The following is a 26,431-nucleotide window of genomic DNA, read 5'->3' on the forward strand; positions in this document are numbered from 1 at the left end:
TTTGATATGTTCCAACAAAGACCTTACTAAGTTTCCCTTTGTAATGGCTCAAAGATTAATAGTAACCCAGTTAAAAATGCTTTTTTTTTTAACAAGCCCATGTGAACCTTGCCTAAATGGAAGCATGGTGTGCTGCAGATTACTAAGATATCTGTTCATTTGTGATGGTTTTTAATGACTCTGCTTGATGTTCTTTCTGTGCTTTGTTTTTTTTTAATGATTTTATGTAGGACTGAGATATAGTGGCCTCACCTTACACCACTGAGCCTTGTTTGTCTCAAATTCATTTCTCAGTTGTCTGTATGGTCTTTTTTCCTTTTCTGTATTTTGAGCTGGTTTGTGACTTAAACATAAATATTTAGCCGACTGAATGGGGTAAAATCTGAACGAATATGAAGTGTTAACATTCCCTCTACTTGCACTAACAGATTAACCACAGGCTAAGCAAAGCGGTCATCTAAACAATTGTGACATGTATAATAATAAAAAACGTGATGATCAGTTCTGGTTTGACTAGGAAAATAGGTAATCAGGCAGCATGGCCACCCACTGGTGGTATGATGTTCATGGATATTGGCCCTTTAGGAACTATACACTTCCCTGCACAGGTTCTCCTTCCCTTATCAAATCTAATGAGTGAAATCCAGTAAGGTATCAAGGGTTGTGGTGTAAATGGATTCACTGGAAGCTATCTGGAATTGATTTTATGCACCTAAAATGAAAGAGCAAGAGTTTAATGAGACACGTAACACCTCTGAGAGTGAACAGTGAGCAACTGATGAGAAACTCCAACTCAGTAAAATGGAACAAAACACATAGCTGCCGCTTGGTCATGGCTTCCTACTTTAGTACTCGAGGAAGTGTTTTCAAACCGATAATCAACATACTCAGATTACTTCATGCCTGAGGATTATCAGTGATGCTTTACCTAACCTCAAATAAAGCTTTCACTCCTTTTGTGTATCCTTGCTTGTTTCACAGCAGGTAATTTAACAATGTATGTCTGCATGAAAGAGCCATTTCTGTAAGTCAAGGCATGAAGGCGAGTGCTGTAAAAATAATGGCTTCAACATTGCATGGATGTCAATTCCATCTTAATGATCTAAGGCTCCGTTATCACAGTGTTGAAGATTCAGATTAGGGTTGAATCCAGCGTTGAATATTGTAAATAATAATACAAGTCAGTCTTCACTCTTGCTGTCCTTGAAACCTGACAAGATCTGGGCAGACTACTATATTTGAAATTTTTGCTCAGCTAGATTGATAACTAGGTATACTCATAGGCATGATGATAATAAATTGGTCATAGGTGTATATTGTGAGCATGTACAGTTGTGTTGGCCCTGTGACAGATTGGTGACATGTCCAGAGTGTACCCTGCTTCTCGCTCCATGACATCTGGCTGCCCATATCACCACTCCATCCCAAATCCTTGACTCAGATAAGCAGAAGAAAATGGAGGGAAATTGCTCTAACCAATCTAACAAATGTGCTGGCTGGACAGGGAGATTGTGTGTTTGGGATTCCTTGGATCAGAGGACCAGGCAGGTGGCCTGGCAACATTTAGGGAAAAGAGAAACAATATTCTGGTATGGCGGCAGCAGCATCCAGCAGGGTTGGACTAATTGGGACCGGAATGAGAAAATGTGAAGAGGGAGCAAGAGGGGTGGTAATGGCCTCTGGTGATGTTCAGTATTTGTGCATTAAGCTAGTGTGTGTTGAGAAAGCAATAACATTTGGCTTTCAAATCCCACTCACCAAGCATAAACACACACAGTTCCACCCACTCATAATCCACCTGCCACACACAAACACAAAGTGAGAGCTTCATTTTTCTTTAAAATAATAGTGCTGACCCAGCAGTTCAGCAGGCAGAGGTCATTCCCATATTAGATGGTAATAAGGTTGAGCTTCATTCCATAACTTTTTTATGGATTTTATTACTTTTCTGCCCTTTCCTGACTTTTCCCTATAGCTTCCTGAACCTGTTTATGGTTTGGATCCCTAAATTATTCATCTTCAGTCCGTCATATACTGTTGTTGCATTTTTAGGTTCATAGATTTTAATCTATATTCGCAGGAAAAACTGAAATAAAAAATCTGTTTTTGGTTCAATTCTTCTTGATTCCCTGTGACGTATGCATCATTTGCACGCCGAGCTCAGCAGTCTGACATGCAATCTGGCCTCACTGAATCCCCCACTGTGCACAGCATGTGTGATCGAGTTTATGTTGTCGGTGCACCAGCATGCTTGTGTTTATGTGCGAGTGTATTTTCAGAAGTTTTGCATGTGTGTGTACGTGAAGGCGCCCTGACATTCAGTCTTGCTACCACTTTAACTCCATGTTAACAGATCCAGACTTCAAAGCTTCTGTTGCTGGCTCGATATAAAACAGCAACACCGGGGAACACAGCAGCAGCAACAACAACACTTTTTTACATGTTGTGATCCCAGAAGAGTCTTGAATGTGAAGGTCTGGCAAGTATTTCAGGCACTTAAACATTAACAGGCTGACTTTCTCTCCATCATTGAGAGTTTGCTATACATACCAGGTGGTGCGGATGAAATGGGGTGCACACATCTGTTCTAATGGAACAGTCTGATTGCTTTTCCAAGACCTCCAATTTTTTTAATGGTGAAAAACATACAACATGATCTGAAGCATGTAAAGCATGAGAATGCTTTTGAGGAAGGGTTAAAAATGTAAATAATATTTACACAGGTTTGAAATATAAATTATATGCCAGAAAACAGAAAGACTTTTTCCACCCACAGGGGGAAATCTCTGAATTTTGCTGAACATCTACTTTCACAGTCCTTGGATTGCTCCAGAGCATGCTGCTGCTGTATTTCTGCGGTGTACACTTAGCTCTGCTTAGGTCTGGTCATGTATGTTTTACTGTAAATCTATGCCGTAAAAATCTTGAATTATTAATGTTGATAATAATTAATAGCAACAATAAAGATATTACAATATAATGTGTAAGTGTGTATCACAAACTTACCATTACCTTCTCACCACTACTGTGCTCTGATCCATGATGATGTATCAGATGAGTGCCAGAGCAACCAGACTTCTAATTAAAGGGAGGTGAGTGACTTCTAATTCATTATAAATGGATTATACAGTGTCTCCCATGCTTGCTGTGGATCTGTTGTATTTAAACGTGTGATATAAATGAACTGACTTAACCTGACTATGTTTCCTGTAAATTCATGAATAGGTCCAAGCCTAAAACTGATTTAGAGTTTAAAATGTTCCTCCATGACCTGAATGCCCTAATAGTTTTTTACACTTGCATTGCTTTTGTTTATAGTATTGAATTTGTTTGCTGCATGTTTAGGTCCTTGTTATTTTGGGTTTTGCCTGCCCGTTAGGTGTCCTAGACTCTTCTTGCCCTGAGTTATGGTTGTTTGTTTGTACCAATATGGCACCAGTGCTCTTCTGCATTGTTTGATGACAAATAATGACAAAATGTTAGAGATGATAATATGTCAGATGTCGACACTTTGAGATAGAATTTTAACCAGATTAATTACAGTAAGTTGGTGTTTTCTAGTCTTGTTTCAGTGCCAGTTAGTAAAAGAAAAGATTGCAGTGAAACCAGATGGGAAGTTAAAAAAAAGATTTTTGGCAGCACTTATGTGGTAACATGTCACAACAAAATTAACTTAATTTACCAAAGAAATGTGAATTCTTCTTATATGGGGTCCTTTAATGAATGCTCATTAATCATTTTAAGTTGATATGTGTTTCAGCCTTGTATCACTAATAGTTATGGTTTATTACTGTTTAATAACATACCTGTTACTAACCTAAAGTCCTGGATTCAAATATAACTTTCCCCTGCGTATTTTTTTATTATTTTTATATTTTTTGTTTTTGCTCCACTATACCATCATCAGTGTGTAGACTGTGAGTGCACACAGACATATAAATATACACAAAACCTCAAGGGTGTAGCTAAGGCAAGCAAAGCTAAACAAAGGAGGGCCTGTCTTGCAGAAACAGAGTGAGGGGGATTAACCTTTAACACAGTATGCTTTATATAGAGAGGCTACTTGTCACCCAGCCAGAATATCTTAAGAGCTTTTATGCATAACACACACTCACAAAATATATGAATACATGGGATATAGAAGCTCTCTTATCACAAACCTTCCATTTGTAGGATTCCCTCTTTATTCTCATTTATGTAATATTCCCACTGACTGCGTCTAAGTGTCTTCTCTCTAAAAGCGTCTGTGTGTTTTTGTTAAACCAAACTCAGTTTATATCCACAATTACACTTTTGCGTATGTTCTCCCTCAAAATATAAATTCTAATTATCTAACTTCCACAACTGCAGAATAAAAGTATGTGGGCTTTCGTGTGGATAGATCGATGAAGTGGCACTTGTGAGTCGTGAAATTCACAGACAATTGGAACAAGGAGGTTAATGTACCCTCTTTGTTCTACTTACAAATTTAAACTAGCACCGGTGTTTAATGGTGCATTTGTATTAGGATACAGTTGCATCTCCTGCTTATAGTATGTTGACAAAATTATTCAAAACCTCGACTGTAATAGCTATTAAACAATGTCTGATCATGCAGTTTCATGTTTTACATCAACGAATAGATTTTAAATTTTCAAGTTAATGTGTTTCTTTAAAAGCTTGTTCATAGTGCTGCCGTTGAGGTGCAGTGCTTTCATCTCCTGCTGTCATGGACTGTTTCACTCATTTCTATTCCCATGCCCTTTTAATAAGTAATTTGAATGCTAACACAGTGCAGCAGGCATATCTCAGTACAGTACTTTAGTGCCTCAACATGTTCTACACGGACACACACACACACACACAAAATAATGTATGCACGAGAATAAACATTGAATAATGGACGTGAATAATAGACCTTCTTATGGTCAGAAAGAAGGAAGTTCTCTCATGAGAGAAGGCATCTGCAGTAATTCTTATTAGTACCCCCTCATATTTTTACTTAGCATTTTGTTATTGTTGTTATTGAAATACATTTAGTCCAAAATAATTTTTTTTATGTCTTGGTTTTCACAGTTTTAATCTTACAGTATTTAATTTCCAGTGAATTCACTCGACGGGTAACCCCGCTCAAAACAGTCTTATGAAAAATAACTTTATGTGCCTGGTGAGAAATGTGGTTATATTATAATTTTACCATACCTATTAGCTTTAGCTTGGTGGCCAGTGGCATGACATTAGTTACAGGCCAAAATATATTATTAGAAACCATTTCTTATTGTCTCAGTGAAAAGCACACAATGAAATACACTGCGAAAATTAAGGAAATGTTTAATCATCACCGCACAACCCCAAAACAGTTACATTTCAGAGACATCCCGCTGTCCAGTCAGGAAGCATAAACCAGTGTGAATCTATTTCACCTGCTTTCGTGTAAATTAAAGTCACAACAGGTGCAGTGTCAAGACAAAAACAACTGATCTCCCCAAAAAGGAATGGTTTTGCAAGTGGTGACCACAGACTGGTGCTCTACTCTGTTATTTCTCCTGACTGATTTTCCTCTAGTTTTGCTTTTTATTAGTGCCCTTGTCACTGTTGATAGCATGAAACCATATCTGCACAGGCAGTCCAGCTCCTCCAGGACGGCACAGGGCATCTTCAAGGTTTTTTGGACAGAGCACGTTTTGTGCAAGGAGGAACCGCTCCAACCGGCCGGTCCAACAAAATGACCTCAGTCGGGCTGCTCACCTGCATGTTTGTGATCAAACTGTGAGAGGCTTCAGTCCAGCACCACGCAGATTGATTTCCATTTTCCACCAAACACCAAAACTGGCAGGTCTGCCACTGGCACGCCATTCTCTTCACAGATTAAAACAGGTTCAGACTCAACATCTGTGAAAGATGTAAAAGAGCCTGGGGATGCAATTGTAAATGTTACACCACGTGCATCATCATCCAGCATGACTGATTTGGCAATGAGTCATTGGTAGTTTAGGGAGGTATATCCTTCCCTAGGGTCACACAAACCTCCACATGTTAGCCAACGATATCCTGGCTGCTGTTATGTCCCAAGATGAAATCATCAGACATATTATCAGAGCTTAAGTTGGTTCTCTGGTTCCATGTGAGGCCTCATGTGCCAGATTGTGTCGGCAGTTATTGGATAACAAAGGCACTGGCCCTCATGGCAATCGTTGCCTTCATCTGAGAACCTCTGGAGTGTTGTGTATTAGTTCATCTCAGTCACAAAATAGTGCCAAGGAATGTCCAGGAGCTAATTCAGATCTAGATCTAGGAGGAGATCCCCAGGACACCATCCACCATCTCAACAGGAACATGCCCAGGTATTATCGAGAGTGCATACAGGTAAATGGGGGCCATAGATTACTACTGAGCCACCTTCTGACCTACAGTGGGGCAAATAGTTATTATATCCCCTGATGAATTTGTAAGTTTGTCTACTTACAAAGAAATGAACTGTGTATAATTTTAATGGAGAGAAAGATAACAGCAAACTAACAAATTCTGCAGGGTTTCCTATTATTATTTCCCCCAACTGTAAGTTGAGATTAACTTTTGTTACTTTGACTGTTTGGTGTGATTTTCATCAAATCTATAACCCTGAATTTATTAATAATAAAACACAAGCATGAGGGTGAGATTGATCAAAGTTATATAATACAACAGAAGGAGGAATCTATAGAGTTCTTCATTTTTATAAAAAAATAAATAGGAAGTATACATGTCAGTCTGTGGCATCATCTATACATACCAACTACAGTACAGTACAGTATGATATTTTTTTCAGTCTAACCCTTCAACCAAAAGGTTTATTTTGTCACGTCCACCACTGCAAAATAAAGCCCACCCTAATTTCTAAGCTTCAAAAGATTTACCTGCCTTCTCGTCAAACAAATCCTGAACAAAGGTTTTACTTTTAATTAATGTTGCCATGTGAATCGAATCATTTCAAATGATAATACTTGTAGTTTTACTGTTAACAAAATGAGTTTGTGCTTGAGTTCAGGAAAATTGTGGTTGTAGAAGGAAATGTGGACTTGTAAACTGGTTTTAACACTACTCCTGTCTGCATACATACAACAGTAAAATCACTTCAAGACTTAAATGCACCAGTCATTCTTCCTGAAATCTTGGCTCAGTCCTATCAGTTGGAGTTTATCCACAAAACATCAAACAGTTGGGACTTTAGAGAATGTCTTTGTTGGTCTCACAAAAGAAAAAAAAAAAGGAAAAGAGGAAGAAAGAAATCAGAGCATGTTTCCTAAATCACAGAAGGAAAACATGCCCCAAATTCTTGGTCATGGTTTTAGCTCAGATTTATATTTAATTTCCTCCCGCATTCAATTTTTTATTCCCCTTCCTTATCTGGGACCAAAGACAATTTTATGCCACTATCTAAGAAAACCAAAGCTTTACTGAAAAGAGAGAAGAATATACAGATCCTTGAATAAAATGTTACACTGTATTTGCCTAGTCCAGTAAGATCCTTGGACTGTTTGATGTGTTTTACAGCAATTCTCAACTATTATTTGTTGTTTGGGATCATTCTGTGATTAAAAGTATTCAATAAATGCAATATTCACAACAATAGATCAATAAGGATTAGATGTGATTGTGTTTTATGTGTAGACTCTATAGTGACTGTCTCACATGGCAACAAAGCCACACGTTTGCCTCCTTCCACATTATATCCCCACAGATTTATGCAGAGCCTGTTATACGGAGAATAAATAGTCTTTTATTAACACAGAGAGCAAAACACTCACATTTAGGCAGAATGAAAGAGATAAAGACTGTAACTACCAGAGAATGGTGGCAACTGTTCCATGGGTGGGAGGTGGAGGTGGAAGTAAACATTTACAGCTTTCAGTCACTTTCAGTTCCTCAGCTCCTTCAGGAAAACTCATATTGGGATCCTAGCCTGAATCAACACTATATTCTTTGGTGATATGGTGGCAAATGAGGTTATGGCATTTTCTGTTTGCGATTGAGCCTCCAGCAAGTGTCAGCAGTGTCAAAGATTCAAAAGTCACTTTGTTCTTCATCCTTAGAAACCACGTATGATTTCCAACAAGTGCAAACTCTTTAACAGCTTTCAAGTGATTGCTTGTTTTTTAAACTGGTGCAACTACGTGACCTGTTTTCAACAGTTAAATGAACACATCAGAGCACTTGGTTAAATGATTTACTGTACAGGTCAACGTGATATTTTACAGTACTCGAAAAAGAAAAGACACCAGTTCATCTTGTTTTTACTGGTCAACAACCATAAATACCAGTCAACACAGTGCTGTCAATACAATACACTGGATACTTCATAAACATTATTTTTCACTGTCCCAAACAGCTCTTATTACGTTACAGATTCTATAGTTCGAAATGAAGAGGCAAGACAAAGTGAGAAGTTCCTAAACTGATGAATAAAGAACAATAAAGCAATAAAGTTTTGTTCAGTGCTCTGTTGATCTACGCGAACAAGAAAACATTAAGATTCACAGTGAAACATCTCATTTCAGTAACTAGACTAAACATTTTTACAAGGATTTACATTATCAGAAGTAATGTGTGACTTCCTTATTAGCTTAAAAGGTAAACAACGGGTGTATGAACTCAGACTGAGGTGGTGCAAGTGGACAGGAGAACAATATTTAACAAAGAGGGCTGTGGTGGTGTTTGTATCATTGGAGAGGTGATTTTAATGGACAGCAATGATATTTACACTAGTTTCAGGGTAAAGACAGTTAGTAGTGTCTTCCACTTACGTATATCTTAATGTAAAAAAACTTATACAATGCTGTCCTTCGCTTTCCCACTGTTTTTCTGTGTTCTGAGTTTTTTTGTTTGTTTGTTTTTGTTATATTTTTTTCCTTTTAAAGATAGGATCAATCTATTTCTTATATCAAGACAGAAAGAATAAAAACATTTTCCTGACCTTTATGATGTAGCATGATGCAGGTGCTTTTGCATTTATTTGCACCACGTTTTGAAGCTCGCCTCCTATTCAGTAGATTTGGTTGGTTTGGGACCATGTACATTTCTGCCCTCTCCACTCTCCTCACTCTTACACTCTCTCTCTCCCTGTTACACCTTCTTCATTCCTTCTCTCCTGTTGTAACCAGTTATGTGAAGTCCTTAGAAACAGCCTCTATGAAGTTGGGTGCAGACAACAGGATTGTGAAGGTACAAATGATTGAAAAGAGAGAAAACGCCACTAGACACAGCCGGTCCACTACTGCGGCTGCAAACTTCCACTCACTGCAGATCGCCTCAGCCTCATCCTGGTCCCGGAACCTCTGAGCTATGTACGACACCTCCTCCAAAATACGCTGGATCTCTGGTGGGGGGAGGCCCACTCCCATCCCCAGGCCCACAACACCACTGCTGACATGTGGCTCTGCCTCGTCACTGGGGGAGCTGTGGGCACGTCCCCCAAGCGTTACCCCAGAGTCACTAGAAGGTGGACAGTGTGGGCTTTCTATAGGATGGTAACTGCCAAAGTAGAGACTCATGGAACCATTGGAGGTGCCTGAGGGCGGGCAGGACATCTGTGACACCGGCACAGTAAGGCTTGGTACTGTTCCCATCTCTATGGAGCTGGTGCTAGAGTGGTGGTGGGAGGTGTGACGATATTTGTAACCCGGCCGCTTGCGCTCATCGCCAGGTTGTTTCATACGGAGAAACCAGGCACACCAATTTAACAGAACCACACGGATCTGAAAGAAGAAAGGGGAAAATCAACACACAGGCACCGTTAACATATTCATTCAAACACAAACATGATGATTATCTTTTAATATAAGCTTCAGTCACTCACCCACTTAGGCATCTTCCCGCCATGAGGGTCATGGTGGTGAAATTGTAGGACTATAACTGTAACCACCACAGACATTCCCACAATCATCATGGTGCTGGCAAAGTACTGAGCTGTTTAGTACACACAAACACACACACACACAAAAAAAAATCAACAAGGCTTAATTGTTTTTTCCCCAGAGTTATGTATGAGATCAATCATTTTATTACTTGTGGCATGTTTTTTCCCACTTACTCCTCATTTTATTATTAGATGCTCATAATTATTAGCATTTAGAAACAGACAAGACTGAATAAACTAGGCTGATTTCACACTCTATCATGAAAGGAGTGCAATTCTCCTCAATCTACAACACGTTATTTTGCTAAAGGGAAGAGATGCACATTTGAACTGAAGCTGGGTGAATAAAAGCAGTGCAAAACAGTGCAACAAAACAGAGAACAAAGGTAAATAAAACCAAAAACAGAGGAGAGAGAGAGAGAGAGAGACTCTTATCAGGAAACAGTAAAGGAGGGGGTAGGATAAGTGTGTAGGTGGAGTTTCATTATTATTCGTTAGGATATTTTTTTTAAAAAAAGATAAAAGAGAAGAGGTTAGGGCCTTAAAGAAAAGAAAAGAAAAGAAAAGGACAGAAAAGAAGGTTATAGTAGAAGTGGAGCACGAAATTAGGCTGCTATTAGAAAGTGTATATCTATACGAAGGTAGAATCAATAGGAAAACACAAGATGTACACTATGTCTAGAAATACGGTAAGTGGACCCAAACCACATTGTTATTTGAGACAGAACAAACCAAATTACGAATTAATCAAAACACAATTAAAATAAACTAAGTCAGACAAGAAATTAGCACACCTATGTTGTGATTAACGGCTGGCGAGTAATAAAAGACTCATGCCCTGACAGCTACAGTAACTCAGACATATACATACATATGTGTATATATATATATATATATATATATATATATATTAGGGGTGCAACGATACACAAAATTCACGGTTCGGTTCGATACTTTGGTGTCACGGTTCGATATTTTTTCGATACAAAAAATGTTCATGCTTTTTTAATTTGTCATTTATTAAAATTATAAATATATATTTTAACTCAAAAGTACAGTTTTTAAATTTAATGTTGCTGAAACAACAAAGTAATAAAAAATAAATCTATCTGATCGAGAAATCACTCATCTTTGGAAAAGAGAGTTTATTACAGAGAAATGGCTCTTTCCAAAATAAAAGCTATACTATACGCTTCTTCTGGGGTATACTCTCAGCAGCATATTAAACATATCAGGTCCCCATAAGGAGAATCATGTGCTAACGGCTGTCTAAATGACTCGGGTAAAGTTTGTAGCATGCCTGCTTGTTGTTTTTGTCTGCTTCCACTTGTCTTTGCACTAGGATGATGTCGGCGTAAATGTGCAGTCATATTCGTTGTGTTCCCACTAGTGCTGTCAGCGTTAATCTCGTTGAAATGACGTTAACGCCACAACACGGCAAATCTCCGTTAACGAGCTACCGCGGATCGCCCCGTGTGTGGGGCTGGACGGCGTCAACACGTTAACGAGCAAACTGCGCTAACGCAGTAGTTCCCACCCATGTAATTGAGCATTGCGTGGCACATCCGACATACTGTTTTACTTTTATCCATGACGCGCTTACCTTCAGGGTCATGCTTCACATGAAGACCAAAATAGTTCCAAAGGCCAGATCTGAATGAGGGTGGGGGAGGTTCAATTTGCCATGTTGCAACGAGCTTAGCTTCTGTCTTGCTAGCTTGCGCTGTGCTCAGTGGATCTGCGCTCGATAGTGCAGCCTAGTAGTCGAACGCAGATCCACTGAGCTCTCAACACAGAAAGCATCGTCAGAAGAAAAGTTGATAAAATAAATTAAAAATTTTGTATTGTTCGATACACATGCGTACCGAACCGAAAGCACTGTATCGAACGGTTCAATATCGATACGAGTATCGTTGCACCCCTAATATATATATATCTCAACAGAACAATAAAAAAAATGTTGCCTGGTCTGAGGTCTTGATTTTTGTTATAACATTTGGACAGCAGGGCAAGAATTTTGCATAAATGCCATGAAAGTATGGATCCATCCTGTTCTAGGTGGTGGTGATGGTGGTGGCACACTGTGGGCCCTTTAGTACCAACTGAACATAGAGTCCATTCCTTTTATGAACAAAATGTACTCATCTTCTGCCTGCTTCCAGCACACAAAGCTGAAATAATCTGAAACTGGTTTCTTTAACATGACAATGTACTCCACAGCCACCAGATCTCAATCCAATAGAGCGCCTTTGAGATGAATCGGAAGTACAAACCGGATTCCAAAAAAGTTGGGACACTAAACAAATTGTGCATAAAAACTGAATGCAATGATGTGGAGATGGCAAATGTCAATATTTTATTCAGAATAGAACATAAATCACGGAACAAAAGTTGAAACTTAGAAAATTTATCATCTTAAGGGAAAAATATGGGGATTCAAAATGTCATGGTGTCAACAAATCCCAAAAAAGTTGGGACAAGGCCATTTTCACCACTGTGTGGCATCTACCCTTCTTCTTACAACACTCAACAGACGTCTGGGGACCGAGGAGACCAGTTTCTCAAGTTTAGCAATAGGAATGCTCTCCCATTCATGTCTAATACAGGCCTCTAACTGTTCAATCGTCTTGGGCCTTCTTTGTCGCACCTTCCTCTTTATGATGCGCCAAATGTTCTCTATAGGTGAAAGATCTGGACTGCAGACTGGCCATTTCAGTACCCAGATCCTTCTCCTACGCAGCCATGATGTTGTGATTGATGCAGAATGTGGTCTGGCATTATCTTGTTGAAAAATGCAGGGTCTTCCCTGAAAGAGATGACGTCTGGATGGGAGCATATGTTGTTCTAGAACCTGAATATATTTTTCTGCATTGATGGTGCCTTTCCAGACATGCAAGCTGCCCATGCCACACGCACTCATGCAACCCCATACCATCAGAGACGCAGGCTTCTGAACTGAGCGTTGATAACAACTTTGGTTGTCCTTGTCCTCCTTGGTCCGGATGACATGGCGTCCCACATTTCCAAAAAGAACTTCGAATCGTGACTCGTCTGACCACAGAACAGTCTTCCATTTTGCCACACTCCATTTTACATGATCCCTGGCCCAGTGAAAACGCCTGAGCTTGTGGATATGCTTAGAAATGGCTTCTTCTTTGCACTGTAGAGTTTCAGCTGGCAACGGCGGATGGCACGGTGGATTGTGTTCACTGACAATGGTTTCTGGAAGTATTCCGGAGCCCATTCTGTGATTTCCTTTACAGTAGCATTCCTGTTTGTGGTGCAGTGATGTTTAAGGGCCCGGAGATCACGGGCATCCAGTATGGGTTTACGCCCTTGACCCTTACGCACAGAGATTGTTCCAGATTCTCTGAATCTTCGGATGATGTTATGCACAGTTGATGATGATAACTGCAAAGTCTTTGCAATTTTTCGCTGGGTAACACCTTTCTGATATTGCTCCACTATCTTTCTGCGCAACATTGTGGGAATTGGTGATCCTCTACCCATCTTGGCTTCTGAGAGACACTGCCACTCTGAGAAGCTCTTTTTATACCCAATCATGTTGCCAATTAACCTAATTAGTGTTAATTGGTCTTCCAGCTCTTCGTTATGCTCAAATTTACTTTTTCCAGCCTCTTATTGCTACTTGTCCCAACTTTTTTGAGATTTGTTGAGACCGTGAAATTTTGAATCAACATATTTTCCCTTAAAAATGATACATTTTCTCGGATTAAACTTTTGATCTGTCATCTATGTTCTATTCTGAATAAAATATTGACATTTGCCATCTCCACATCATTGCATTCAGTTTTTATTCACAATTTGTTTAGTGTCCCAACTTTTTTGGAATCCGGTTTGTAGTACCAACAAGTTGTAACTAATAAAGTGGCAGGTGAATGTAAGTTATCCTGTTATTGCTGCTGTCACTCATTTTTCAGAAGCCATAATAAAGTTTTGACAAAGAGGTATAATCAGTAAGTATCAGGTGAAGCTAAACAAAATCATCGGTATGCTTTTTCTTCTAAGGCATACCAATCTCATTTGCTCCTCCTGATTCAACATTCACGCACGCTTAAACATGTTACATGTACTCACACAGACACAGAAATATAACCCACCAATGAGGGGGACAGAGTCTGACGTTGCAGGCATGATCTCAGCTACCAGAAGCATGAAGACAGTTAGCGAAAGCAGCACAGTGATGCCTTGAGACAGATACCAAGAGAGACACAGTGAGAGAGAACATGAGCATATACATAATGATGCAATCAGGGTCACTGGTGTATGAAATTATTCTTGTAATTACTTATGTATGTAATCAGTTATGTTCTCATGACTACAACCATTTGTCAGATGGTGCCCTCTCTGACATGTTCAAGGTAGGTTACAGCTTCAAAACTCCCCTACTTTGTAGCTGCTGATTGCTCACAGACAGGTAGCTATTCATCAATGCTCTGCACTGACAGAATGCATTCAGTGTTTTTCTAAAGTGTCTTTAAATGCATGAATTCATTACAACATTCATTGTGGACAAATATGCTTGTAATGCATGTGAGGGCACCTTGAAGTTTTGATGTACTGTGCATGGTGTTTGCATTCTTATTAGTTTGAACACACTCCTTTATTTAAAAACTTAAAGAATGTCTAAACGATACAACCCCTTTGTTGTTTCTGTTTTATTTTACTCGACTAATATTCAATATCAATTCTTCTTTTTTGTTACTTATTCACATATGCACCAATACATATCTGCAGCAAGCTAACATGTGTGTTCAGCATATCCCTCTCACCCAGAGAAATCTTTTCTCCTGAGTCTGCAGGTAAAAGGAAGACCAGCAGGGCCAAGCCAGAGATCAGCACACAGGGGATGAGCAGATTTAGTCCATAATACAAAGTCCTGCGGCGCATGGTGACTGTAAACGTCACATCAGGGTAGGGCTCCTTACAGCACTCATAGTACAACTCATTACGCTTGGCCGGCACACCTGAAGGACACAAATGCAGATATGTTTCTGTGGACTAAAGAGCGAACTTCATTTAAATGTTTGTTACCATGTAAACCCAAACACCATGTGACCATACGACCTGCCAATGGGATTGCAAATTAGCTTAAGCTAACTCTGGTACAATGCATTGAATGGCAGCATTTATGTTAATATTTTATACAGTCCCTTCTCAAATAAAATTGTATTTCAACCTCATTATTTTCACTCTGTATTTAAATGTTTGGCAAAATAAAAAAGTAGAAAGTAGGTAGGCCATGGTTTTCCTGAATTTTAGAATTTTCTCACCTTAAGGTTCAGCTCTAGGGAAGTGATTAGCTCCACTCACATATGGCTTGGCTACACTCACGTCAAAGTGTCAAACTGTTTCTCTTGCATGCCATCTGGTTCTGTCTCACACCCATTTCAAACTAACCTAAACCCCAGAGCCATGGAACTGGGATCTCCTTCTACTCTGTCCCAGCTGGAAACACTCGAGAGGTCTTCCAAAACTTCTTCCATTTCCAGTCTACTCATTATAGCTCATTTTGTTGGCCTCATGTCAGTCTATTAACGGGCAGTGTAAATGTATATAATGTATAACATCTGCTTATGTCTGAGTATTTTAGCTTTTTATTTACTTAAAAGAGATTCAAAATATTGATTTAAGAAAACCTGATGTAACACCTCACTCTCTGGTGACAGATTGAATTAAGCAGCATTTCTTATTGCAAAGTTCTGCAATGTTCGGATTAAAGAAGACCTCTTACCCACAAGATCCCACTCTCCATTTGGTATATAAGTGGATGTGTCCACATCGAGCATCTGGAGGTCCAGAAGCCAGCCATTGTGTGTCCATGAGCCAAACTTCAAATCGCACTTCTGCACATCGAAGGGAAACCAACGCACGTCGATGTAACAGGTGCTCTTCAGGATGCCAGGGGGAATATACTGGCAGTTACCCGACGCATTCACCAGCACGTTGGTGTGAAACGTGGCATCAAACCTTTCATCCGCACTGGGAAGAAAGCAGAGGACGGTACTTTTAAAGCATTCATTCATTGCCACATGATAAAATAATCTTGTTGGGGAATGCAAGCGCTGATGGAAAAAAGTAACAAGAAGGTATTTCTGTCACATCTGTTTATTTGCAGCAAAAGTGGTGCCAATGTGCCTTTATTTGTGTGTTTTTATTCTTGTAGCAGTTCCTACTCTTCACAGTGGCCCTGAAGCTTTGCTGTGCACTCAGAAATAGCAAATTGCACAATGCCTGTCTCTGTTCAAAAGAAGGGTTTACACCTGAGAGAGGGCACCAGTCTACCATGGGGCTGACACCTGATACAGTTAATATTGTTTGCATTTTGTGCCAGCATTTGCAGTCTGAAAACTGAAGCCAAGTGCCAAACTTCAATTCTTTTAGTGACTTTTTGAGACTAGCGCATGAGTCAATCCTTATGGACTACATAATAAAAAAACAATCTTTAGCACAGAAACGATCATGCTTAGCAACTGATCTTTATAGCTAATAATTTTACAAGGGTATATAGCTTATGTAAAATTAACCCGTTACAATTTATCAACGCTTTAAGTTGAGGCAAGGCTGCTTTAAGGGACAGGTGGATGCACAGATAGGTGGTGATGTAGCCAAGAGCTACCACCTATGTTTGGTCGGAGCATTTTAATGCAATTATCATGCCCCATGATAGCATGATAGCAACCAAGATGCTAACACTGAAGCTTCAAAATGGGGAGATGACGTATTTCATGTATAGTCTGCAGTGACTGCAGTGGCAGCAGGGAGCTGTTGAGTGATATATCTACTCAGCCTTCAACCTGCCTGTAACTACACACCTTGATGAAAACTGTTTAATGCTAAATATGTAATTGCAAAACCAAAGCAGAGTAGGTGATCCTTTTTGTGCTTTTTGTAACTCACTAACTGTTGCAATGATTAAACGGCAGTTTGAGAAAGTCTTTGAATAAGTAAAATTTGAAACACATAAAAATGATTGGATCTGTTTCACTGACAATATTCCCTGTAATGTACCGAAAACAAATAAATAATTTGACGTTACATCTGCAAGTCTAAGAGTGCTAGCACTTGGGGATAGATGCTTACAGTAAAGAAAATGCATGCGCATAACCTTGATTGTACTACAGCTCTGGTACTCCACTTGAACTCTAATTAAATATTAAAGAGAAGCTCCTCTGGTATTGGTTAGAATGGGAAGTCCTTAATAAAGTGCCAGAGGCAAAACCTGAACTTTTAGAGAATTAACAGTATATGGCAAAAGTCATAAAGCAAACTAAATTCTGAGTGTAGCAGCTAGCTGGAAGAAAGCAATTTATATCCTTCAATAGGGCATTTGGATAGAAGTGGAAAAAATGAGTCAGCTTAGACCAGTGAATACAAAAAATTCAGTAAAATATATCAGTAAAGGTTGAGCAGGTGACCATGCAGCAGACTGTGTTTGAGTTTGCTCCATGTCTTTCCCTGTTCACTCTTGCTGCTCTATCAAATAAAGGGGAAGAAATCTTCTTTGATGAGCTACCAAAACACTAAAAAATTAACAAGACAATACAAAAACACACAAAAGTATGCAACAAAAAGAGTGAGAGTTTCTCGTATTGCTTCAAATTTCAGCTTCCTGAAAGAAAGGTCTGCAAGAGTGTGAATACAAAACAGAAGTTTTAATCAGAGGACTGAACCTGAAGGAGTAGACAGTGCTGGTAAAAAGTACACAGCAATAGCCCAAAAAATAAGCCCTGCAAAAAACACTGCAGAAAAAAAGGAACAGACCACTGATGCTGTGGACAATATGACTGGCAAAGGAGCAAATGTAAATGCTTTATTGTACTGTAGTTTTTAAATAATAACACATTTTGATTAAAAAGTGTATTTATTACATGCAAATACAAATGTGCAAACTATTAGACACATTGTGTATTTATTGTTGTGAGCTATATTGTTTTAGTTCACACTCCAAACTGCTTAAAAAGCCACATATAGATCTCTACATAAATGCACAGTATAAAGGCACACACAATGCAGTAAAATGCACACAAAAAATAAAGCAATAGGCACACACACACACACACACACACACACACACTTCAATCCCCAATGAGAGAGATAACATCAGCGTGTCTGAAATATCCCACAGCAGTATTGAGACTTGACAAAAAAACGTGGCCTGCATTTTAACCAAAGTTTGTAGATGGCTCCTTTTTCTTTGTACCTGCTTCTTCTCAGATTGAGTGATTGACCTTTTCTCTGGAGGGTCAAGTGTTATATTTTATGTCTCTGCTGTGTGCGTCGCTATTAGCTGTGGATCCTGCAGGTACTGAGGGAGGGATGTGTGGGGTTGGCCAAGGTGGAGACACGCAATGAATTATTCAAGCTTTGGCCTTACTTTATCTGGATGTGCGAGCTTTCTTGCAATCAGCGCTTACACACATTGCAGTAGACGATGTCCTGAAGTGTGTGTGTGTGTGAGTAGATGCCAGAAGGTACACACTTGTCTAATCGTAATTTTTCAATGTTTACTTAAGACACTTGCCTACCCCTTCAGCTTGATTATAGTTTTGTTGCATTTCTTTGTCTTATACCTCCACAGTGCTTCCATCAATGGTCACATGGAATTATTAATTTAAAGCATCATTGCATGTGGCTCTTACACGATGCACAAGTAACATCAAAGATCTACCAGACCTTACAGTTAAACATTTGTGAGCATATTTGAAGTTTCTGAAACCCTTAATAATGGAGTAACCAACATTTTGCCATGTAAAGATTAGAATTATTAAAACAGCATACAGTTGGACACGTGATATCCCTGGGAGAAGGAGAAGCTGTCACGCTCACATACACACATACAGGCTGGCAAAAGGGTGCTGTGGATATGTCAGAGTGCAGCAAGGGGGAAACGGAGACTGACCGACAGTGACAATGGTGGCAGTGACAGGTCTCTGCACCATGGGACATGACTCACCCAGCTTTATTCTCACTAACGCAACACCTGACTCTCAATAATAAAAAGAAGGAAGTCTTTTGGATGTGAAGCAGAAAAAAGGCCATACAGAGTGAACAAATTCTAAATACAGCACAAGAAATGTGCAAACGGTAAATATGTTTATATAAAATTATGTAAAATATAATCTTATGTACCTTAAATGATTAGTCTGAAGCTGTTTTAAAAAAGAAATCTGAGAAAGATAAGAATAAAACAGAGATACAGAATGTGTATTTCTCCAGAGGAAACAGCTAACACCTTCCCCAAAGCTTTTCTGAAGCTTTTAGTCAAGCATAGTTGAGAATTACACAAGGTCAGTGCCTCAGACTCAGAATGACTGCATGAAGTACAGACCAATCTGTCCATGTCCATTATGTCATATCCCAGAGATACAGCCCTCTTCTAAGCAGCCTCAGGGCATCATGACTTGAGGCTTTCTGTTTGACAGCCTCGAGGCTCCGTGGTTAACAAATGGACAGAATAGAAGCAGAGAGCAAAGTGATGTTAAATGGATTACTTATAAACTTAATTCAGCTTCAAATCATCAAATACAGAAGCAAACAGGACGGAAGAAGACTTGTAATGTTACACAGTGGTATCTGATTATTTTTTTGGTTTTGCATATAATATGTTGTCTGTAATGTAAGTTTAAATGTGTTGTTTTGACACTTACACAAATCATAAGCATTTTAGATCAGGAACTTGCACAGCCTCATAGACATGAATACATATACTAATAACACCGCACCTTATTGTTACTCATCCTGTCACCACTTCAGCGATTTGTGAAAAAATAATATTATGTAGATGACAGAATTGTTTTTTTTAGGTTTCTTATAAACCTTATTATAAACCATCATGAATTTTGAAAACATGCTCATGGGCACTAAAGACAAGGTTTTCTTTCATTCAAAGGTTCATTAATTTTAATGGATCAGAGAAACATCATCAAATCCAGCCACCTGTCTATTCATTCAACTCAGCTATCCATCCAGGAAAAAAAAAGTCCACATCCATCTATTTGATTACTTCTCTATTAATCCATATGGCCTGTCACAATGGTGTGTGCTGTATGTTAACATTTTCTGCCATAACTGTGATTCAGTCTGTGTCCTACCTGAATTTGATGTCTGTTATGTTCATCGTTGCAGTTTTCTGTTTCCTCTAATGAGAGAGAAGTTAACAGCTCAAATATTTGGCATGTTATAGATCTATTTACTTTATATCAGAGATGTCAAACATATGCTCAGCAACCAGAACAGCCCTGCCACTAGGTGGCTTTGAAAAATGTCACAATGGTATGACTATAACGACTATTATTTTATCTGCACCATCAAAGGTCTGAATCATTCTCAGTGTTTCAGGATTTATAAAGGCTTCATCCAAAACCTGGCGTACTACAACGAAACAAGTAAAAGACAAAGCACGATACAGAAAATAAAGTGTCTTTTAAAAACTTAGTATTTTGTGAATTAACAGAAAAGTTTCAGTTTTTTTCAGAGAAGCCATAGTAGAAGTAAAGTAGAAGTCTCAGTAGAAGAGAAATGCAAATCTAAGTTAATATCTTAACGGTCTCATCTGTTAATTAAAGTTTGGTTTGTGTTTTCATGAGGCCAGTTGACGAAAAGCTAGTCATTAGACCCACTGTAATTATTGAACTGGAAGATGAAATCTGCTAATTAAAGACTGAAACTACTGCAAAGATGGAGGATAAAAAACTATTTTCCCCAGGCAGGAATGCACAGATATCTTCTGGATGATAAATCCATGACTCGTTGTATAGATTACCCATGCGTAAAATATAATTGTGAGGCAGTGTGAACAAAACAGGCTGACAATAACAAAAGCAATATCAGAGAAATATGAGATTTCACACTGGGAAAAAAATGAGCTGGCTTATCTCATTTTTTGTCTTTCCATTCAGTCCATTCCATATTTAGACAAAATCTGATCTCAGCACCTCTAAACATCATTAAGGTAATATTAATACAATTGAAATGAATAAAAAAATCTCATCTGGGAACACAGTATATGACCCGAAACAAATAAACAACATCTTCAGGGATTTCTATAAAACGTTGTATTCACCACAAATAAACCCATCTAAAAAGGAAATTGATCAGTTTTTAGACAACATCACTCTCCCAAAATTATTAGACTCTCAAGCAATGGCATTGGATTCGCCACTGACACCACGTGAACTCCAGGAAGCCCTGATAAGTATGCCCAATAATAAGGCTCCAGGTCCAGACGGCTTTCCTGCAGAATTCTACAAAGAATTCTGGACGATTTTAGCCCCAATTTTTTACAGAACGCTGTTGGAAATCAAAGAAAAGGGCAGACTCCCATCAAATATGAATTCTGCAAACATTAATCTCCTGCTAAAACCAGGCAAAGACCCTGTATATCCCTCAAGCTATCGTCCAATATCCCTTATAAATGTAGACCTTAAAATAATCTGCAAAGCTCTCTCGAAGAGACTAGAGAAAATAACCCCCCTCTTAATTCATCCTGACCAAACTGGTTTCATAAAAGGTAGGCACTCAACAAATACACGTAGATTACTTAATTTGATAGACTACTCATACAGTAAAAACCTTGAAACTACAATATTTTCTTTAGATGCAGAAAAAGCGTTTGACAGAGTTAACTGGAAATTTCTATTTGCAACTTTACACAAATTTGGTTTTGGATCTTCTTTCATCAACTGGTTAAAAATGTTATATAATTCCCCAACAGCTTGTGTCAGAACAAATGACCAGACATCCTCCAGCTTCTGTCTCCTGAGGGGCACCAGGCAGGGATGCCCACTCTCCCCTTCACTGTTTGCAATTTTTATTGAACCACTAGCAGCAGCAATTAGACAGAATTCAGTAATTAAGGGCATAAAATGCAAGAACGTGGAACATAAAATCATCCTTTATGCGGATGATGTGCTACTCTTTCTCCAAAATTCACAAACCAATATCTCTGGGGTGATTGAATTGATAAACTCTTTTGCAAGAATATCAGATTACTCAATTAACTGGTCAAAATCTACAGTCCTTCCGATTAATTGCTCCTTCCATAATTCCTCTTCTACTCCACTGCAATCGGGAAATATAAAATATTTAGGTATTAATGTTTCTCCCAAGCTTGCAGATCTAACTAAATTAAACTATATCCCACTTTTAAAGAAAGTAGAAGGCGATCTGGCTAGGTGGAAATGTCTACCCATATCACTCATGGGAAGGGTTGCCGCTATAAAAATGATGGTCTTACCAAAAATAAATTATTTATTCTCAATGATCCCAACTAAACCGCCACAAGATTGGTTCAGATCTCTAGATTCATATATGTCCAAATTCCTTTGGAAAAATAAGCCCCCACGTATAAGCTTAAAAACACTACAAAAGACCAAGGATAAAGGAGGATTAGAACTACCTAACTTTCAGCACTACTTCTTAGCCTACAGGCTCCAATTTATCTCAGGATGGCTAAAACATACCCTCTTAGATGAACCTTGGCTAGATGTAGAACAAGCACTTTGCAATAATCTAGAGATTTCAGATCTACCATTTATCAGCTCAAACATTCAACGACATGAATGCTTCAAAAGCGTCAACATTAGCTCCTCTCTGACAGCATGGTGGGAGTTTCTGAAGTTGACAGAGTCTTCATTAATCCCATGCAAACGTACACCTATCTGGAACAACCCTGACATATTACAAAACAATAATATGATAAACTTTTCAGATTGGAGTGGTAAAGGAATCAAATATTTAGAACATATACTAGAAGGAACAGAATTTATTTCATTTGACAGACTAGTTACACAATATGGGATCAACAAGAAAAGATTTTTAGAATATCAACAAATTAAATCCATAGTAAAAAAGAAATTTAAACCGGGTCAAGTTGAACTACAAACACCACCAAGTGTGGTTCAATTTCTTACTCTTAAAACCCCCAAATTACTATCCAAAATATACAGAATGCTTTCTAAAATAGATGAATCAATATCACTTCCTACTGCAAAATGGGAAGCGGATTTATCAGTTAACTTAGACCAAAACTTCTGGTCTCAGATTTGCTTAAAAACCTTTCATCTAATTAGAAATCCCAGTCTTCAATTAATTCAATACAAAATACTACATAGAGTGCACTATACAGGTCATCGGATGTTCAAGATGGGCTTTACGTCTACCAACAACTGCTCACACTGCCAAACCAATTCACCGGACAATTATATCCACGCTCTTTGGTTCTGTCCACCAGTTCAGAAGTTTTGGCGTGAGATATGTGAAGACTTATCGAAGTGTCTGAAATGTAACATTCCAACTTCTCCTTTAGTGTGTTTGTTGGGCAGCTTAGATAATGTCACTTCAGAAAAGAATATAGCCCACATGGTTTTCACTGCCCTATGCATAGCCAAGAAAACAGTCCTCATGAACTGGAAAAATAAAAATAATCTTAATTCTAACCAGTATAGAAATTATCTATTAGATTACATTAGTCTTGATACAGCCTCTGCCACCACATCAGATCAATTGCTCTGGGCTCCTTTGATCAGCTCCATCACCTAGTGGGGGTGGGGGGTCATAGTTTGGTCCCACCTTCACTGTTGTGATTGGTGTGGGGGTAGGGACAGGCTTAGGGCGTCGGGGGGGTTCCCCAGGAGCATCTTCCTTGGGGGGCTCAACCCGGGGTAGCGGTCATGGCCAATTAGGGGCTCTGTTGGCTCTTAGGTGACGGTTTCCTCGTGGCTGCGTGCAGCGGGGCTAGGGGAGGGTCTGTGCTGACGGACGTGGGTTACTGACCTGGTAGCCTGGCTGCCCCTGGGTGGGTCCGGGACGGGCGTGAGGTTCTGGGAGCGCTCCGTCTCTGGGCTGGGGCCCTGGCCGGGCCTTGGGGGCTCGGGTCCTGGTTGGTGTGTTGCTGGGGTTGTGGGCGGGTGGGTATATGGGGGCCCAGCCCTGGCGCAGGGCGCCGCCAGTGCATCGAGCCACCTGGGGGACTCTTCAACTGGTGGGGGAGGTTGTCACATCTTGCAGGAGCTTTCCTCTCCTCAGGAATTCTCTCTGCAGGAGGGGGAGATATAGGAGAGGTGGAGGAAGATCTCAGCCTGGGCATCTATTGTCTTGTGTAGTCTGGAAGATGAGTGGATAATGGGGTGGGTGCAGTTTTCTCTGTAGTGGGGTCGGGTGGGCTGTCCCGGGCTCTGTGGGGCCGGGCGGCACTGCTGCACTGGGCCCTGGTCCGGATGGGCCTGGGCCCCCTTTCTCTGGCGGGTTTCAGAGTATGGGGGTCACTTGCCCCTCCCTTTCTTCCCTCCCCATCTCCAGCTGCCTCCCTCTTCCCGCTCCACCACAATCACCCACACATGCAGGGCCTTGGGGTAGGGGTGTGTCACCAGGGTGCAGAGGAGGCATCCCCCCCCTCTGTCCCCTTCTGGCTGCCTCTGCCTCAATTTTATCTCACAACTTAGACATTCACATTACTCACACTCTCATAACACATACATATAGGATCTTGGGGGTGGGCTCACAACACGGACTCCAAATTACCATCAGGGTGTACACCTCACCCCTGGCGTCGTTGCCCACCTCTCAATTTTAAATACACGTAGACATTGAGGGCTATCAGGAGGGGCTATGCGCTTACCTGCTGCTCTCTGGCAGGTAGCTCCATGCCCTCCTGGGTTTTAATTGCACCTTAGAACACATATACATCAACACTACATATGAGCGGGTAGAGGGAGGTTTGGAGTCTTCTCACACCCCCGGTCTCTGCGGCCTGCTGGAGCGGGGGGGCTAGGAGGAGGAGTTGGCCGTCCGACTGGGGTCTGGTGTGTGGGGCCTCCCTGCTGCTGCGGAGTCGGGGCAGTCTGCTTCTCCCCACTGCAGGGAAAAGGGTAACACCACCTGGGTCTGGGTGCAGTTTCCCCCTCCAGGGGCAAGGGTACCTAGACCCGGTTCTTAGAGTACGCTTGGGGAGTGTGATTGTGTGTACAGCGTCTCTTTATGTCTGTCTCCACGTTGGTTGAGTGTGGAGTAATTGCCTATGAGAGCATGAGGGTGGGAATGGATGTTTGTATTTGAGTGTGCCTGTATGTCTGTGTCTATATGTCAGGTTGGGTATCAGACGCCACCTCTCTGGGGACATCTCAGGCCCTCCAAGGTTTGGAGGCCTATCTCCCCCCACCACTTCCCCTGCCGGTGGCAGACGCCCTCAGACATCGATACGTTGATGGTTCTTTGTGTCCGGGGGTGGGCGTCTGGGTACACACCGGCTCACTCCTTGGTGGCTGCTTATCGGGGCCTGGAACCTGGGGCTCGCTCGGGCCACTTCGGGGGTGGGGTGCCCTCGGCCTCTCGGCCTGGGGCTCGGTCACTCAGGCACAGCTGGCTGCCGGCGGAGCTCACGGGCACGTCACTGCAACCCCCCCTGGCTTCTGCTCCGCGGCTGCTGAGTGATCCCTCATCTGGGACTCTCCTCAGCTCTTTCTGGGACAGTGGCGCGGCTGCCCCTCTGTTGGTCTTCCTTGGTCTCTTGTGTTCTGGGGGCCTCTGGATGTCTGGAGTTTTGATCTCCTCCATACCTGCTTCATGCCCTGGAGGATGGGACTGTGGCCCCCCACACCCTCTAGCAGATCATTACATTAAGGAACCTTTTAAATACAAGCGCGCTCATGCTCACAGGTGTACACACAGGTGATCACACACACAAACTACACCCTTTTTGGCTCCTACCTCAAAGCACACTGTGCGCTGTCGATCTTACGTGCTGCACAATAATGTTTAATATTAAGTATTTAGTGTTATATTCCCATATATCATTGTGATGTTGTTTATTCTATTACTCTCGTTTTCTTCTGATTGTTTTCTTTTTTCTTTCTCAACAGGTGATCCAGGTGATCGATATATGTATTTTTTGTCTGCTTATTTTGTTGGTTTTTGTTTTTTGCCCTTTATCCCCGTCCCTCTTCTCCGCTGTTTTTTTTTTTTCCCCCTCTTTCTTTCTCCCTTTTCTTTTCCCCTGTCCCGTATCTAGCAAGTAAAAAAATAAATAAATAAAATAAAATAAACAATAAAAGGTAAATCAAATGGACCATTACGGCAAGGCTGGGATGGTCCATTTGGTAAAGTAAATCCGTTGGGCATCTTTCTTTGCCTTTAGACAATAATTCTGATGGCAAAAGAACCAAACGGGACAGGTTTATAAAAAAAGAAGAAAAAAAAAAAGAAATGAATAAAAAAATGTATGGTAAGCTTTTGTCTAGTAAGTACTTCTTATTTTCATTCTTCAGCTTACAACTTGTAGGGAGGACACCTATACCAAGCATTCAACAGTGGTAACATGGAATTATTCATTTAAAGAAAACACAAAGTGCGTCTTTCACAGTGTTCACATAAAAATGAGAGTGATTAAGTGCAATACATTTTTTGCTTAGAGTTATATAAAGTTATTTAAATTATAAATTGCAGATAAATTAGCCCAAACCGGATGACGACATCTCTGGATAAAAATGACAAACTGTTATTTAATATGCCTCGTAGCAGTTTTTTTATTATATATTT

The 26,431-nt window shown here is 40.2% G+C and overlaps 1 protein-coding gene across 1 annotated transcript in view; it reads right to left on the reverse strand.

Moving 5' to 3' along the window:
• Positions 1-8,172: 8,172 nt before the first annotated feature.
• The window catches only part of LOC134644025 (neuronal acetylcholine receptor subunit alpha-7-like), a 41,561-nt gene continuing 23,302 nt past the window's right edge, over positions 8,173-26,431 (reverse strand). The window contains exons 5-9 of the mRNA XM_063496665.1: positions 15,630-15,877; positions 14,668-14,862; positions 13,996-14,082; positions 9,815-9,924; positions 8,173-9,713 (exon numbers count right to left, since the gene is read on the reverse strand). Coding sequence (XP_063352735.1) covers positions 9,120-9,713; positions 9,815-9,924; positions 13,996-14,082; positions 14,668-14,862; positions 15,630-15,877 — 1,234 coding nt within the window. The 3' untranslated portion in view covers positions 8,173-9,119. The remainder of the gene's footprint in view (positions 9,714-9,814; positions 9,925-13,995; positions 14,083-14,667; positions 14,863-15,629; positions 15,878-26,431) is intronic.

The sequence above is a fragment of the Pelmatolapia mariae genome, linkage group LG2 (assembly GCF_036321145.2).
Source record: "Pelmatolapia mariae isolate MD_Pm_ZW linkage group LG2, Pm_UMD_F_2, whole genome shotgun sequence".
Classification (NCBI taxonomy): domain Eukaryota; kingdom Metazoa; phylum Chordata; class Actinopteri; order Cichliformes; family Cichlidae; genus Pelmatolapia; species Pelmatolapia mariae.